At 42.8% G+C, this 17,213-nt stretch overlaps 1 protein-coding gene across 1 annotated transcript in view; it reads left to right on the top strand.

Annotated features, from left to right (window-relative positions):
- LOC129705477 (PH domain leucine-rich repeat-containing protein phosphatase 2-like) overlaps window positions 1-17,213 on the top strand; it is a 159,437-nt gene that overhangs the window by 10,169 nt on the left and 132,055 nt on the right. Inside the window, exon 2 of the mRNA XM_055649067.1 lies at window positions 1,625-1,923. Within this exon, the coding sequence (XP_055505042.1) occupies window positions 1,625-1,923 (299 nt within the window). The remainder of the gene's footprint in view (window positions 1-1,624; window positions 1,924-17,213) is intronic.

A 17,213-nucleotide genomic window follows, 5' to 3' on the forward strand; every position in this document is an offset into this window, starting at 1 on the left:
CATTCATGTCCAAGTCATTTGATTGTCATTTGACCAGTGGAGTTACCAGAAAGTTGCACTTGTCTATAGCTGATGTGATTACTTGTTACTTATAAGATCATTGAAATGCAATAAGCAGAGAATGGTCAATGACATTATGCATTAACAGGTGCTGTGAAACATCCCATTTTGCTTGTAATTGCTGAGCAGTCAAAATGCACCTTTATTGTCCTTGTAAAATATAATGTGCTTTAGATTTATTTCAACAAAATAGAGAGAGTACAGAGGAGATTTACTAGAATGTTGCCTGGGTTTCAACAACTAAGTTACAGAGATAGGTTGAATAAGTTAGGTCTTTATTCTCTGGAGCGCAGAAGGTTAAGGGGGGACTTGATAGAGGTCTTTAAAATGATGAGAGGGATAGACAGAGTTGATGTGGACAAGCTTTTCCCTTTGAGAATAGGGAAGATTCAAACAAGAGGACATGACTTCAGAATTAAGGGACAGACGTTTAGGGGTAACATGAGGGGGAACTTATTTACTCAGAGAGTGGTAGCGGTGTGGAATGAGCTTCCAGTGGAAGTGGTGGAGGCAGGTTCATTGGTATCATTTAAAAATAAATTGGATAGGCATATGGATGAGAAGGGAATGGAGGGTTATGGTATGAGTGCAGGCAGGTGGGACTAAAGGAAAAAAAATTGTTCGGCACGGACTTGTAGGGCTGAGATGGCCTGTTTCTGTGCTGTAATTGTTATATGGTTATATGGTTATTAATATAGGTCAGTGTGCCTTGGGTAAGGATTTGTAACTTAAAGAGATGCTGTCATGTTTCTGGAAATTTATAGACTGAAGTTCCATAGAATTGACAGATTTGTTAAATATTGTGCTGTAGTAAAATGTCTCTCTGCTTCACAACATTAACAATTCAGTTTTGTTAGAAGGATGAGAGTTAAGCACTATATCTCCGTATACAGTCTCCGAGCCCTGAAGATAGGATGTTTTGCCTGGATAATTCTTCCTTTTTTTAAATAAGCCATGTTTTAATTTTGATTTAATATTTTCTCTTAATTGGAAGCACCTAGGTATTCTTCGAGACTATCTTGTTTCAGCCAGTAAATTTTTGCTTCAGTGAATTTTAGGTCGAGATTATTCTATTGGTTCCTTACAAGGTTTTTCCTATTCGCCAGTAATTTAAAAAAACAAAACAATTTTCATAAGAGAAGTCTTTGTGTGTAAATTTTGTTAATTTTAATTTAAAACCTTGTGAAGCAAATGTGTTTCAATAAAAACAAATCTTTGTACTTCTGCAGAGGGTGAATATAGTGGGGTTTGTAAATCCGAACATTTAGTATTCAAAAAAATATATTGTGTAATATTTGAGAAGCTCTGAAAATTCTTTATAGAACAACCAGAATGTGAACAAAATCATGCGCTCCCATCTCCCATATTGTTTCTTTTTCCTGCTCAATTTTGCTTCCCCAAATTTTATTCCTAAATATTAGAGATTATTTTAATTTAGTTTATTTCAGAGATTGTTTTACTTTACATTATTTTATGTCCATCTGAGCTTTGAGTGTTAGCAAACAAGTGTCTTCTCATTGTTCACATCTGTTCTAATAGCATTTATTTATCTTTCCTTTCGTAGAGGAACATGAAGCGCAATGCCAGCAGGAGTTGCCTTGGAAAGAAGAGTCATTTGGGTTTACGCGAAAGAGAGTGGCTCAAAGCAGATGCAAGGAGAGGTTGTGTGTACATTCATGGAAAGGAAATGGTATTGTCAAATGCTTCTTCCGCCTCTTCCTCTGGCACGTTACTACTATCCACTTCCTCATCATTTGGCCCAGATCTTCAGCTGGTACTCTGCAGCACTGAAACTACAACAGCAGAGCTGTGTACTCAGGACAGTGATGATTTGTACCTGCAGCTCCACGGTGATTTCATCAGGTAGGAAAAACATCATATACTGTGTATTTGCATGTAGCTTACAGAATAGTATGTATATTTTTTTAGCTTTAAATGTTTGCACTTTATTTGGACAAATCCAAATTTGGGCAACAAATCATTTTATAGGGCTTTGAATTTTAATTAATGAGTGTGTTATTTTTGACTGAGGAGTTGAGATTGATGGTGAATCTCTGGAACTCTCTGCCACAGAGGGTAGTTGAGGCCAGTTCATTGGCTATATTTAAGAGGGAGTTAGATGTGGCCCTTGTGGCTAAGGGGATCAGGGGGTATGGAGAGAAGGCAGGTACGGGATACTGAGTTGGATGATCAGCCATGATCATATTGAATGGTGGTGCAGGCTCGAAGGGCCTAATGGCCTACTCCTGCACCTAATTTCTATGTTTCTATGAAAGGAAATCCTTGTGCAAATTAATTGAATCTGGGGCTCATTTTGCTATTTTTTCGTATGATGAGTTTCTATGTCCATCATTTGTTCTGATATTTTTCTGAAACCCTATAACTCACTCTAAAAAGTTTCTGGCCATTTTTCAATCTCTGGATATTATTTTTTGTGAAATTTGCCTTCAATTAGATGGATGATGCAATATTGTGTAGAAAAAAGTAATAAAAACAAATTGCAGATGCTAATTTGTACCAAAGATAGACACAAAGATAAAAGGGTCCAAACCCGAAATGGCATCTGTCCATTTTCTGTACATACGCTGAGATACACAAGAATTTTGTGCCTATCTTTCAAAAATTAATGTTATACAACATCAAATCAGAACACTGAATGGATAAATCCAACAGAAATAGACTAACCTAATCCATGAAAAGAACCAATAAATTTACAAGAAGTTGAAGATAGATAAATAAAACTAGAATAATAATGAGCAAGAATCAAATAATTAAGTGTGAAGATGGAATGTATGAGCACACCTAGATGAGAATGGTCTGGAAATGATGTAAATGTAGGGGATGAAATGGTAAACAAACATGTCTGCAACTTAACAAGTGACTGAAAACACAAGCAAAGCATGAAGCAAAACCAATAACATTCAAAATAAATTAAAGCCAAAATAACAATCTTATACCAGTATTGTGTCGGAATTGCATCTTCCGCCCTCCCCCCCCCTCCCACCCCACACTTTTTTTATCATTTGAGAAGAACTTGGCATGAAATATATATGAAGCAATTCACAAAATTGATATCATTCCAAGGAGGCAAACAAATAAACTTGCATCAACATTGCTGAAAGTCACAGGGAGAGATCTCAAAGTTGGTTGGGATGAGCAAAGCTTCTCAATCCAGGATTGTCAAATGAGGGATCGAAACCAGATCACTAGTGACCAAGAGGATAGGCTAATGCGGCCATAAAAGGAAGACGACTGACTCCAAGAGATGAGGCCTTTCTGATTCGAGAAGAAGGATCTGAGAAAGACAATCAATGCCCTGAAAAAATAGTTGGAGACAGCTGGGGTCTCTAAGTTTAACTACCATGCACCAATGCCTTGTTGAATTCGGTCATGTAACCAGAAGACCTGAAAAAACAACTTCTAACTGATGCGATGTAGAAGAAATTATACCAGTGGGCCCTAATTAATAAAGAATATGGACATTAAGTGACGAAAGACATTTCCCGATTCAGGGCCAACGTAGCCAACATGTTTCTAGATAATCAGAGAGCCGGTGAGAAATGCCATATTGATCCGTTCATCAAATATCCTGAAAAGATGATGTCCTGAGATTGAGATGACAAAGACTTTGTCATATGGATCTGGGATATTCCGGCAAGACCTTGCATCATGCCACAGATGATTTGTCTTGTCTTGTAACATGCCTGGCATGGATCCGATTATAAATTAGTGGTCAATTAATTAACAAGGCAAGACTGAAAGGAAAGGACTGAACCACAAGACAGAGGATCATCAAGACCAAAAATCAGCTGTGATATTGACATGAATAAATCCTCAAACTGTCAGAATCTGGTTGATTCCATATCAACGACATGGTAAAAGAGCCATGGTGGACATATATAATGTGCTAAAGACATAATGGTGCAATGATAATGAATGAAAGGTAGCCCTGTGTCATGTATTTTGACTTGTTATATCTGAGTATATATTTGATTCAGTTAATTTGCACAAGGATGCAATCAACAGTGATGCAATCAACATATGTAATTTAACCCTTAAACTAACCATTTTGAACTGCTGCATCATAATTACACGCAGCAAGGTGAGCCAGTGAGAGCCTGCTCCCTGAACCCATGATAAGTTCAGGATTTTTACCCATGGCTACACAATTAAAAGCCTTTGCATTCTACTTGGGTCCTTATTAAGGTTTTTTGCAGTGATATTTTGTTTTGTTTTATAAAGTTTCTTCCTTGATATTATTTGCCTTTAATATTGCTGTTTGAGTATTGATTCTGTATTAATTTTTCTTTTTTTTTTACTACTGATCTTCTTTGAAATATATTGAATTCAATTGTGAGTATGATTCAAAGTCCTACTGCTCCAACATGCATCACAGGCATAGTAATAGAATTGCACAACATGGAAACGGGCCCTTCAGCCGACCTTGTCCATACTGACCAAGTTGGCATGTTGGGCTAATTTCATTTGCTTGCATTTGGTCTGTGGCCCTCTAAACCTTTCACTGGAATTTAGAAGGATGAGAGGGGATCTTATAGAAACATATTCAATTATTAAGGGTTTGTACACGCTAGATACAGGAAACCTGTTCCCTTTGTTGGGGGAGTCCAGAACCAGGAGCCACAGTTTAAGAATAAGGGGTAGACCATTTAGGATAACAGAGTTGTGAATTTGTGGAATTCTCTGCCGCAGAGAGTTAGATAGAGCTCTTAGGGCTATCGGAATCAAGGGGTATGGGGAAAAGGCAGGAATGGGGTACTGATTTTGGATGATCAGCCACGATCACATTGAATGGCGGTGCTGGCTCGAAGGGCAGAAAGACCTACTCCTGCATCTTTGTCTATGTATCTATCCATGTATCATTCCACATGCCTTAATTGTATCTACTTCTATAGTTTCCTCTGGAATCTCAAACCAGCTGAAATGTGTCCCTTAATATCTCCCCTTTTACTCTATGCCCTCTAGTTTTAGAATCCTCTAAACTGGGGGAAAAAGACTGGGTAAAGGGTTCACTTTCTTTATCCATCCCCCTCATGATCTTGTAAACCTCAGTCATCCCTCAGCCTCCTACTTGGAAAAGTATGGAAAATGTTAAAGGGACGGAGAACACAGGAGATGTTACTGAAGTTTCCTGAATAACAAAATAGGACAAAAGTTTAGAAGGGATAAGAGTTTAACGTCAGGCAACAGGAGGATCAATTTGAAAAGAGGGGTGGTGAATACAGCATTGAAGGTGTATCTAAATGCACACAGTATGCAAAACAAGGTGAATGAGCTTATGGCGCAGTTAGAGATTGGCAGGTATGACATTGTGGGCATTAGTCATGGCTGAAAGAGCTGAATATCCAAGGATACACATCTTATCAAAAAGACAGGCAGGTGGGCAGAGTGGTAGTTGGATAACTCTGTTGGTAAGGAATCCAATTCCTAAGAAATGATGTTGAACCTGCTGTAGAATCCTTGTGGGTAGAAACTACAAAAGTAAGAATGGGAGTTATATAGGCCTCTGAATAGCAGCCAGGATGTATGGTACAAATTACATTGGGATAGAAAAGGTATGTAAGAAAGGCAATGTAACGGTGGCCATGGAGGATTTCAATATGCAGGTAGGCTGGGGAAATCTGGTTGGTACTGGATCCTAAGAGAATGAATTTGTAGAATGCCAATGAGATTTTAGAGCAGCATGTGGCCTAGCCCCTTGGGCACAAGGATTTGGTGTTGCGTAATGAACTAGATTTGTTAGGGAACTTAAGGTGAGGGAACCCGTAGGAGGTAGTGATCATAATATGATAGAATTCAACCTGCATTTTGAAAGGGAGAAGCTGAAATCAGATGTATAGTAATTACTGTTAAGTAAATGTAACTACATAGGCATGAGGGAGAAGGTGGCTGAAGTTGATTGGAAGGAGACCCTAGCAGAAATGATTGTGGAGTGGCAATGGCAGGAGTTTCTGGGAGTAATTCGGAAGATGCAGGATCTATTCATCCCGAAGAGGAAGCAAGATTCTAAGGGGAGAATGAGGCGACTATGGCTGACAAAGGAAATAACAGACACTATAAAAGCAAAAGAGAAAGCATATAATATCTCAAAGATCAGTGGGAAACTACTATCCTTTGACTCCTTCAAGCCAACTTAGAATACAGTTGGCATGCTCACCTTGGATTCCATGCACTCTAACCTTCCAGACAAGCCTACCTTGCAGGATGTTGTCAAAAGTCTTACTAAAGTCCATATTGCCAACTTCCACAACCCTGCCCATATCGACCTTCATGGTGACCTCGTCAAACAACGTTATCAGATTTGTGAGACATTTCCTACGTACAAAAGCATGCTGAATTTCCCTAATCAATCCGTACCAAATACTGATATATCCTGTCCCAAATAATCCCTTCCAACATTTTTAAATAATGGTGCAACATTAACCTCCCTCCAGTTTTCTGGAGCTTTGTCTGTGGCTATAGATGATGCAAGTATCTCTGCAATGGCTTCTCCAATTTCCTCCTTGGCTACCCACAAGGTCAGATGTTGTACTTGGTCAGGTACTGGAGATTTATCCACCTTATTGAACTTTAAAACTGCAAATACCTCCTTTTTGGTAATTTGTATATGATCTAAGACATCGTTAAATTGAATTGATTGAATTGAATGCCTTTATTGTAATCATAAGTCCTATACCTCAATTCCTCGGTCTCAGAAAAGACAGATGAGAATGATCTCAATTTTTTGCGATTCTACATAAAGACGGACAACGATCTTTAAGGGGACCTATTCATTTCATAGCCACCCTTTTACATTTAATATAGTTAAAGAATCTCTTAGGATTTTTCTTTACCTTTGCCTGCCAGCTCCATTACATGACATCTGTTTGCCCTCCAGATTGTTTTCTTAAATGTCCTCCTACACTTATACTCGCGGAAGCTTGATCCTGATTGGCTAAATCTGATATGTACCTCTTCCTGACCATAGCACCAACATTTTCTGTCTATTAGGGCTCTCTAAACTTGTCAGCCTTTCCCTTCACTTTAACAGCAACTTGCTCTTGCTATTATCTTGCTATCTTACTTTTGAAAGCCTCCTACTGAGCACATAATATTCTGCTTGATCTGAGTGAATTGATATTCATCTTGACTTGCAGGTTTCATGGTTGTCCAAAGAGCAAAATGGTATCTGTTAGCCTCTTTAGATTTCAGTGTGACTTGAAGTTGGGAACTGGATATCATTGATTGAAATTGAATTCCTTTTATTTTTGTTACTGCTCCAAAAACGTTTTTTAGATGTCCTTCAATAATCTGCTCTTCTAAGCATAATCTAAAATCACATTCCAGAATAATGGCTTTATCCTTAAGATCTCCATCTTGGTTGGTTGTTCAACTACCTTGATATTCTTGGCTCACTAAAAAGTTAATTTCTTCGACATGTTTACCTACTGGTCAAACTTGAATTTATCTCCTTATATGCACCCATTTTTCTCCTTATATTTTTGCTTATCCTTCAAAGCATTTTGTTCGTTGCTTTTCCAGTACTACATACATGTTCAAGGTTCTTTTCCTTATTGGCACCTTGGATTTGTGTCTGAGTTCAGAAGTCCCATGTCCCAGAAGTTGCATGTAGGGCGGAAGTCCTTGTGTTATGAATGATTGCTTGTTTGAACTCTGCTTTAATCCATTCTAGCTGTCAAAATTAGATTTGTCATATAATTATTTAAGGCTAATACAGATTACTAATTAATTCAAGATGAGCTATACAATAGGCGATACCAAGCACAGGTATACATAGAGTCATAGGGTGTGGAAACAGGCCCTTCGGCCCAACTTGCCCATACCAGCCAACAATGTCCCAGCTGCACCAGTCCCACTTGCCTGTGCTTGGGCCATATCCCTCCAAACCTGTCCTATCCATGTGCCTGTCTAACTTTTTCTTAAACGATGGAATAGTCCCAGCTTCAACTACCTCCTCTGGCAACTTGTTCCATACACCCACCACCCTTTGTGTGAAAAAGCTACCCCTTGTATTCCTATTAAATCTTTTCCCCTTCACCTTGAACCAATGTCCTCTGGTCCTTGATTCCCCTATCTGGGCAACAGACTGTGCATCTACCCGATCTATTCCTCTCATGATGTTGTACACATGATGCATGCACTACTGTATTAGGAAGTACATCTAACAATGTGTGTCAGAGCCCCATCAAGTAGCAGTTGCCTGAGAGTGGAGTTGGTAATCCTATCCTTAATGGAGGTGTTGCATATCCAAGAACAAAATAAATGTTAAGATAACATAATATTTTCAAAGCACAACCTGTAGTGCAAATTCAAACTTGCCAAATGTTCAGTTCGTCAATGTTCTCTGGTAACCACGACTTTTTTTTACACAATTCAAAGCGTTTCTGTTGTGAAATTATTTATTTTGGAAGTAGTAACTGTTGAAGCTTTAAAAATAAATTGTCAATAATAGGGGTAAATTTTAATGAAGTAATTATTGACTTACATTTGTTTTAACTAATCTTTTTCTCTTCACATATCTATAAAAACCTTTGCAGTCAGTTTTTATGTTCCCTGCCAGTTTTCTTTCATAATCTATTTTCCCTTTCATAATTAAGCCCTCTGCTGTACTCTGAATTTCTCCCAGTCCTCTGGTAGGGTGCTTTTTCTGGCTAATTTGTATGCTTCATCTTTTGTTTTGACACTACCCCTGATTTCGCTTGTTATCCACGGATGCACTACCTTCCCTGATTTATCCTTTTGCCAAACTGGGATGAACAAATGTTGTAGTTCATCCATGCAGTCTTTAAATGCCTTCCATTGCATATCCACCGTCAACCCTTTAAGAATCAATTGCCAGTTAACCCCTCCCTCCCGACTTTACATTCTGACATCTTTTTAAAATCTAACGAGCTGGAATTCGTTACAATGGCTCTTCTCCCCTCCTCCCCCCCCCCCCCCCCCCCCCCCCACTGGCACTAGATTAAAACAGCTGACGAGTTACATTAACCACCCCCCCCCCAGCTCAGTCATTTTGTCGCCTCCTGACGCTATGTTGACTAGCACTAGCCCAGCCCCGCCCACAGCCCGACCGCTGAACAAGTACGATCGTGCTTCGGCTCGGGTTCTAGAACATGGCGGCGGTTGCCGTTATCGTCGCGCAGGCGCGGGGCAGTGCGCCGGGAAGGTGGCCTTGGCAGCCATTACTCCCTCTGGGAGAGGCCGTCTTTGAAGGCCTGCGATTCCTCCGTTGATTGCAGGGACACGGGGACTCGTGATGCCTTTTCCTCGCTGGTGATCCCGATCCCACCTGGCTGTCACACCCCAGCTCCAAAAGGCAGCAAGCTCCCCTGCCTCTGCGTCCCTCTCCGCGTCCCATAGAAACATAGAAAATAGGTGCAGGAGGAGGCCATTCGGCCCTTCGATTCTTCTCTGCAGATCCTCAGGTTGAAAGGAGAGCGTCGATGCACAGCTATTTTCAGGTCCCTCCAGAGATATTCGATCGGGTTCAAGTCCAGGCTCTGGCTGGGCCACTCAAGGACATTCACAGACTTAGAAACATAGAAAATAGGTGCAGAAGGCAGCCATTCGGCCCTTCGAACCAGCACCACCATTCATTGTGATCATGGCTGATTGTCCCCAATGAATAACCCGTGCCTGCCTTCTCCCCATATCCCTTGATTCAACTAGCCCCTAGAGCTCTATCTAACTATCTTTTAAATCCATCCAGTGATTTGGCCACCACTGCCCTCTGTGGCAGGGAATATATATGGGAAACAGTTGCTGCAACAACACCGAGCCTTGCGGCACTCCACTCGCCACTGCCTGCCATTATGAAAAGGACCCGTTCACTCCTACTCTTTGTTTCCTGTCTGCCAACCAATTTTCTATCCACGTCAACACCCTACCCCCAATACCATGTGCTCTAATTTTAGTCACCAGTCTCCCGTGCAGAACTTTATCAAAGGCTTTCTGAAAGTCTAGTAACACTACATGCACTGTCTCCCCTTCATCCATTTTACTTGTCACATCCTCAAAAAATTCCAGAAGATTAGTCAAGCATGATTTTCTTTCATAGATCCATGCTGACTTGGCCTAATCCTTTTACTACTAATCCAAATGCCCCATTATTACCTCTTTAATAATCGACTCCAGCATCTTTCCCACCACCGAAGTCAGGCTAATTGGTCGGTAATTCCCAGTTTTCTCTCTTGCTCCTTTCTTGAAAAGTGGAATAACATTAGCTATCCTCCAGTCCACAGGAACTGATCCTGAATCTATTGAACACTGGAAAATGATCACCAATGCGTCCACTATTTCTAGAGCCACCTCCCTGAGGACCCTGGGATGCAGACCATGAGGCCCAGGGGATTTATCATCCTTCAGTCCCATTAGCCTACCCAATACTATTTCTTGCCTAATGAAAATTTCTTTCAGTTCCTCTACCCCCTTAGATCCTCTGTCCTCCGGTACATCTGGAAGATTGTTTGTGTCTTCCTTAGTGAAGACAGATCCGAAGTACCTGTTCAACTCTTCTGCCATTTCCTCGTTCCCCATAATAATTTCACCCATGTCTGCCTTCAAGGGACCCACATTTGACTTTGCTACTCTTTTTCCCTTAACATATCTAAAGAAGCTTTTACTGTTCCTGGCCAGGTTCCCCTCGTACTTCATCTTTTCAGCCCTTATTGCCCGTTTTGTTTCCTTCTGTTGTCCTATAAAAGTTTCCCAATCCTCTGGCTTCCGGCTACTCTTTGCTGTGTTATACATCTTTTCTTTTAGTTTTATTCTATCCCTAACTTCTCTTGTCAGCCACAGGTGCCTCCTACTCCCCTTAGAATCTTTCTTCCTTTTTGGAATGAAATGATCCTGCATATTCCGGATTATGCCCAGAAATTCCTGCCATTGCTGTTCCACCGTTATTCGGATCCCTTTCCAGTCTACCTTGGACAGCTCCTCCCTCATGCCTTTATATTCCCCTTAGTTTAACTGCATCTCTGACTTCCGATTTAACCTTCTCCTTCTCAAAACGCATATTAAAACTAATCATATTATGATCACTAGCTCCAAGCGGTTCCTTTACCTCTAGTTCTCTTATGAAATCTGGTTCATTGGACAACACTAAATCCAGAATTGCCTTTTCTCTGGTCGGCTCCATTACAAGCTGCTCTAAGAATCCATCTCGGAGGCACTCTACAAAATCTCTTTTCTTGGGGTCCCGAACCAACCTGATTTTCCCAATCTACCTGCATATTGAAATCCCCCATCACCTAAGTGGCATTACCTTTGTTACATGCCAGTTTTAACTCCTGCTGCAGCTTACACCCTACATCCGGGCTACTATTTGGGGGTCTGTAGATAACACCAATTAGTGTCTTCTTGCCTTTATAATTCCTCAACTCAATCCACAGTGACTCTACCTCATCAGTCCCTATGTCTTCCCTCACAAGGGACTGAATTCCATCCCTTACCAACAGAGCTACCCCCCTCCTCTGCCCACCTGCCTGTCCTTTCTATAGGATGTATAACCCTGAATATTAAGTTCCCATGCCCGATCCTCCTGCAGCCACGTCTCAGTAATCCCCACAATGTCATATCTACCAACCGCTAACAGCCTCAAGCTCATCTACTTTACTTCTTAAACTTCGCGCATTCATATACAATACTTTTAATTCTTTACGCATCTCACCTTTCACATCGATCCCTATTACACTTGGCCATACTCTCCTATCCCTTAGTGAGCTTTCTTTCCCGTTAATTCTGGGGTCTTTAACCATCCCTTTACTCCCTTTCCCTTTAACTCCGTCCTTGACTATCCCATTTGACATCCCACCCCCCTTATTTAGTTTAAAACCACCTGTGTAGCAGTGGCAAACCTGCCTGCCAGAATGCCGGTCCACAACTGTCCCTTTTGTACAGTTTCCCCTTACTCTAAAACAGATCCCAGTGGTCTAAGAATCTAAATCTCTGTCCCCTGCACCAGTTTCTCAGCCACACATTCAGGTCCTGTATCTATCTCCCTGTTCCTGCTCTCGCCAGCATGAGGAACTGGAAGCTGGACTTTTCCGAGCTCTCTAAAGTCACGCTTCAGAATATTCATCCCCTTCTTTCCGACATCGTTTGTGCCAGCATGCACTACCACTTCGGGCTGTTCACCTTCGTCCTTGAGGATTTTCTGCACTCTGTCGTGACATCCTGGATCCTGGCACCAGGGAGGCAGCACACCACCCTCGAATCCCGTCTGTTGCCGCAGAAACCCCTTGTCCATACCTCTTACAATGGAGTCTCCAACTACCACGGCGTTGCCTGACGTCAGCCTCTTTGGTTTTGGCTCAACAGTACATTTTGCTTCGAAAGCCAGTGCGTTGCTCAGTGCGTTAACGTCTTCGGTCCTGACAGCTATTAAGTGGGTGAACCTGTTCACAAGAGGTACAACACCCGGGGACCTTTGCATTCCATGTTTCCTTCCCTTTCTCACTGTCACCCACCTTCTCGCTTCCTGTACCTTAGGTGTAACAATCTTATTGCAAGACATGTCGAGGAATGACAGTTTCTCGGACGAAGCTGAGGTCACCCACTTGCTTCTCCAGTTCCCCAACACTGTCCTTCAGGGGCTGTACCTGGATGCACTTCTCACATTTGTAGCAGCCAGATGCACCAGCGGTGTCCTTGATCTCCCACATACTGCAAGCATCACACTGACTCAGCTTTCTTCACATCTCCTTCTTTCGTCTCTCCCTCTCCAGCGTTTGTTATGGCGTCCTCCCTCAGCCTTCTTGCTGAAGACTCGCACCTTTCTCACAGGGCACTTCCCTCGACAAGGTCACACCCAGACAGGACCTCACCCCTTGAGCAAGTCTTGCTTATATCAGATGCTAAATTGTCCAATTTACCAGTCTTTCAATCTAATTGTTCAGCCAATCCCCACAGTCACTCCTAACCTTCCTGCCTCTGATGAGCTTGGAAGTATGTGCTTTGTCTGACCTGCACTCAAAGACTGTTAAAGTGCTTGTTTGCCCTCTTTTTAAACCTGCGCTCCTGACTCACCAAGTCCAGCCAACGGCCGTTCTCACTGCTGTTTTGTCCGTCCTCTACTGCTTTTTGCGTAGCCTCCTCTCCGAAGACTCCCGAGCCATAGACTCACTCTACTCACAAGGGCACTCCATTAGAGCAGCCTTGCTTATACTGACTGATAAATTGCCTAATTTACCAATTTAAAAACCAAATTCCTCAGTTTTAAACTGTTTTTCCCCTGTGACTTACTCGCCTTTCCCACGGGCTTCAGCAAATCAGCTCTACTCCCTGCTTCTCTTTGTTGCTGCTTGTCCAAGATCCACCTAAGCTCTGTGTCCCGCTCTGTGCCTCCGTCTCCCTCTCAGTGCCTCTGTGTCCCTCTGAGTTGGGGGCTATGCATGAGTGAAGAGGGCGGGGCATGGGGTAAAAGGAGTGAATGAATAATATTAATATAATATCAATGGGGGTGGTTAATATAATACCAATGGGAGTTGCCGAGCCAGGCATGACGCAATCAGTCAATATCCTCGCCACCGTACACCTGTAGTACTCTTCTTCAGACTGATTGTAGTAGGGGGAAGAAAGCGGGAAGAGAGGTGCGGTAGAACAAAGATAGGTGGATACAGGTGAGGGGTAGTTTGATTGACAGATGGTTAGACAAATGCCAGAGATGATAAGACGAAAAAGTTGTGGGTTTGGAAAATTCAACGTCTTAGTGTTGGGTGGTAAATTACTCAAGCGGAGTTGTTTGCATGTGGCCTCTCTTTGGCAATGGAGGATAGAATGGGCTGAAGGAGAATGGGAATGAGAAGGAAGTTAAGGGCCTGTCCACGAGCATGCGACCTGCAAGCGGCAATCGCGACCTAAAGGGCCGGTCCCACCAGCATGCGCCTGCATGTGGCAAGCGCGACCTAACGTGGTCGCTTGAGCTGTACAGTCTCGCGGGGCCGGTCCCACTTCGATCGGCGGAGCCGTATGGAGTTGTGCGGAGCTGGTCCCGACATCGCGCGGGGCTCTGAAAAACTGACTGTGTTTAAAAATTCCGCGCAGCAACGGCCTGCAGGCCCGCAGCCGCCTCGACGCCGTGTCACTAACTCGACCTCCGCGCGGCTCCCGCTTCTGGTTTTGTCGCGCTTGCCGCATGCCGTACGGCTCAAGCGACCACGTTAGGTCGCGCTTGCCGCATGCTGGTGGGACCGGCCCTTTAGGTCGCATGCTCGTGGGACAGGCCCTTAAGATTGGTTAGCAACCAGGAGACTCAGCAGGCTTTGGCAGACCGAGCGGAAGTGTTCTGTGAAACGTTTGCCTAGTCTACATCCGGTCGTGCCGATGTAAAATAGGCCACATAGGGAGCATCAAATGCAGTAGAAGAGGTTAGAAAAGGTGCATGTGAACCTCTGTCTCGCTTGAACGGCCTGCTGGGGTCCCTGAATGGATGTGAGGGAGAAAGTCTAGGGAGAGCTGCTACATTTCCAGGGCCTGATGGGAACTATCCTGGGTTATTGATGGGGGCAAGAATTGAGATTGCGGCAGCCTTGCATCTTCTCTAGCCACAATCAGGGTCCTGTAGGATTGGATTAGCTAATGTTCATTTATTTAAGAAGGGAAGTAGAGAGGATCCAGGCAGTTATAGTCCGTGGAGCCTTGCGTCAGTGGTAAGGAAGCTATTGGAGAGGATTCTTTGTGTTTGGATCATCTTTATTTGGATGATTTACTCCCATTTGGAAGAGAAAGGTTAAGTAGGAACAGTCGACGGCTTTATATACTGCGGGTCATGTCTTGGTAACATGATCGAGTTTTTAGTTTAGTTCAGTTTAGATACAGACTGGAAACAGACCCTTCAAACCATCGAGCGTCTACTGACCATTGATCACCCATTCATACTGGTTCTATGTCATCCCACTTTCTTATCAACTCCTTACACACTAGGGGCAATTTACAGAGGGCAATTAACCTACAAACCTGCACATCTTTGGGATGTGGGAGGTAGCTGGAGCACCAGGAGGAAACCGCACAGCCATAGGGAGAATGTGAAAACTCCACACAGACAACAGCCGAGGTTAAGATTGAACCAGGGTCTCTGACGCTGTGAGGAAGCAGCTTTACCAGATGTGCCACAGCGCTGCCCTTTTAAAGGAGGTTATGAAGGTAATCGAAGGCAGCGGATGTTTTCTGCATAGATTTTAGTAAGTCACGCATGGGAGGGTGATCCAGAAATTAAGACACATGGGATCAACAGTAACTTGGTTGTATTGATGCATAAATAGCTTACTGAGAACAGAGGGTTGTGGTGGAAGGATAATATTCAGGCTGGCGGTCTATGACCAGTGGAACATAGAACAGTAGGGCACTGGACCAGGCCCTTCGGTCCTCAACGTCTGAGTCCAATATTTGCCAAAGCCAGCTCTTATCTGTCTGCATATAATCCATGTCCCTCCATTCCCTGCAGATCCATGTGCCAATCCAAAAATCAATCAAGCACACACACACATATACACGCACGCACACACATATACATGCATATATATACGCACACATAAAGACATATACATGCACACATACATATATGAATATACACACACACACACACACACACACACACACACACACACACACACACACACACACACACACACACACACACACACACACACACACACACGTAGTATATATGCAATTATTTATATATAATTAATATATTTTTATTTCTGTCTGCATAGTTGTGAAACCAAAGCTTTTCACTAAATGTCACCTATCCATTTCTCCAGAATTGCTGCCTGATCCACTGAGTCACTCCTGCATTTTGTGTCTCTTTAAAGAAATGTTTTGGGCGTAAATGTAGATGAGTTGGTTCGTAAGTTTGCAGATGACACTAAGATTGCTGTGTTTGCGGGCTGTGAGGAAGGCTTTCAAAGCATACAACTGGATATAGTGCAGGTTCAGAAATGGGCGGAGAAATGGCAGATGAAGTTGCACTTTGGGACGTTGAATGTAAGGGAAAATATACAATTAATAGCAAGACCCTTTGATGCACAGTCCATAACTTGCAGAAAGTGGCAACACAAGTAGGTAGAGTGGTAAAGAAGGCTCATGGTATGCTTGCCTTCCTTGGTCGGGGCATTGAGTATTAGAGTCAAGACTTTTAGGACTTTGCGAAGGCTGCATTTGGAGTATTACATGCGGTTCTGGTTGCCCCTATATAGGCAAGATATGGAGACTTTGGAAAGGGCAATGGAGGTTAAAGGGAGACTTGATGGAAAGCATATTAAAAAATATTAGGTATAGATAGGGTAGATAGTCAAATCCTTTCCCCAGGATGAAAATATTAAATACGAGAGGGCATAGGTTTAGGCTGAGATGGGCAAAGTTTAAAGGAGATGTATGGGGCAAAATGTTTGCATAGATAATGGTGAATGCCTGGAATGTGCATCAGGGGTGGTGGTTGGAGGTAGGTGGGACTGTGGCATTTAAGAGAATTACGTAAGAGCACATAGATATGCAGGCTAGGAAGGGATATGGATTATGTGCAGGTAGATAACAGTTGGTCTTTACCTTCCGAAGGGCCTTTTCCTGTGCTGTTCTATGTAACCAAATAAATTTAACAAACGTTCACAGATGCACTGGGTGGCACGGTGGCGCAGAGGTAGAGTTGCTGCCATACAGTGCCAGAGACCCGGGTTCGATCGTGACTATGGTTGCTGTCTGTACAGAATTTGAACGTTCTCCCTATGACCGCGTGGGTTTTCTCCGGGAGCTCCTGTTTCCTCTCACATTCCAAAGGCGTACAGCTTTGCAGGTTAATTGGCTACTGTAAGAATTGTAAATTGTCCCTAATGTGAAGTATAGTGCTAGTTTGTACAGGGATCGGTGGTTGTCAGGGACTCAGTGGGCCAAAGGGCCTGTTTCCATGCTGTATTTCTAAACTAAACTAAACACTACAGAAAGTATCCTGACTGGGTTCTTCTTGTCCTGGTAGAGAATATTTCTCTCACATATATGTTGCACAAGAGGCTGCAGAGAGTGGTAGACTCAGCCCAGTCATAGCCGTCCTCACCATCAAAAACTTCTACACAAAGTGCCTTCTCAAGAAGGTGAATCTATCATCAAGGATCCTCTCCATTCGGATCTTGCCATCTTTTCGC

Source organism: Leucoraja erinacea, chromosome 17, assembly GCF_028641065.1.
Source record: "Leucoraja erinacea ecotype New England chromosome 17, Leri_hhj_1, whole genome shotgun sequence".
Taxonomy (NCBI): domain Eukaryota; kingdom Metazoa; phylum Chordata; class Chondrichthyes; order Rajiformes; family Rajidae; genus Leucoraja; species Leucoraja erinaceus.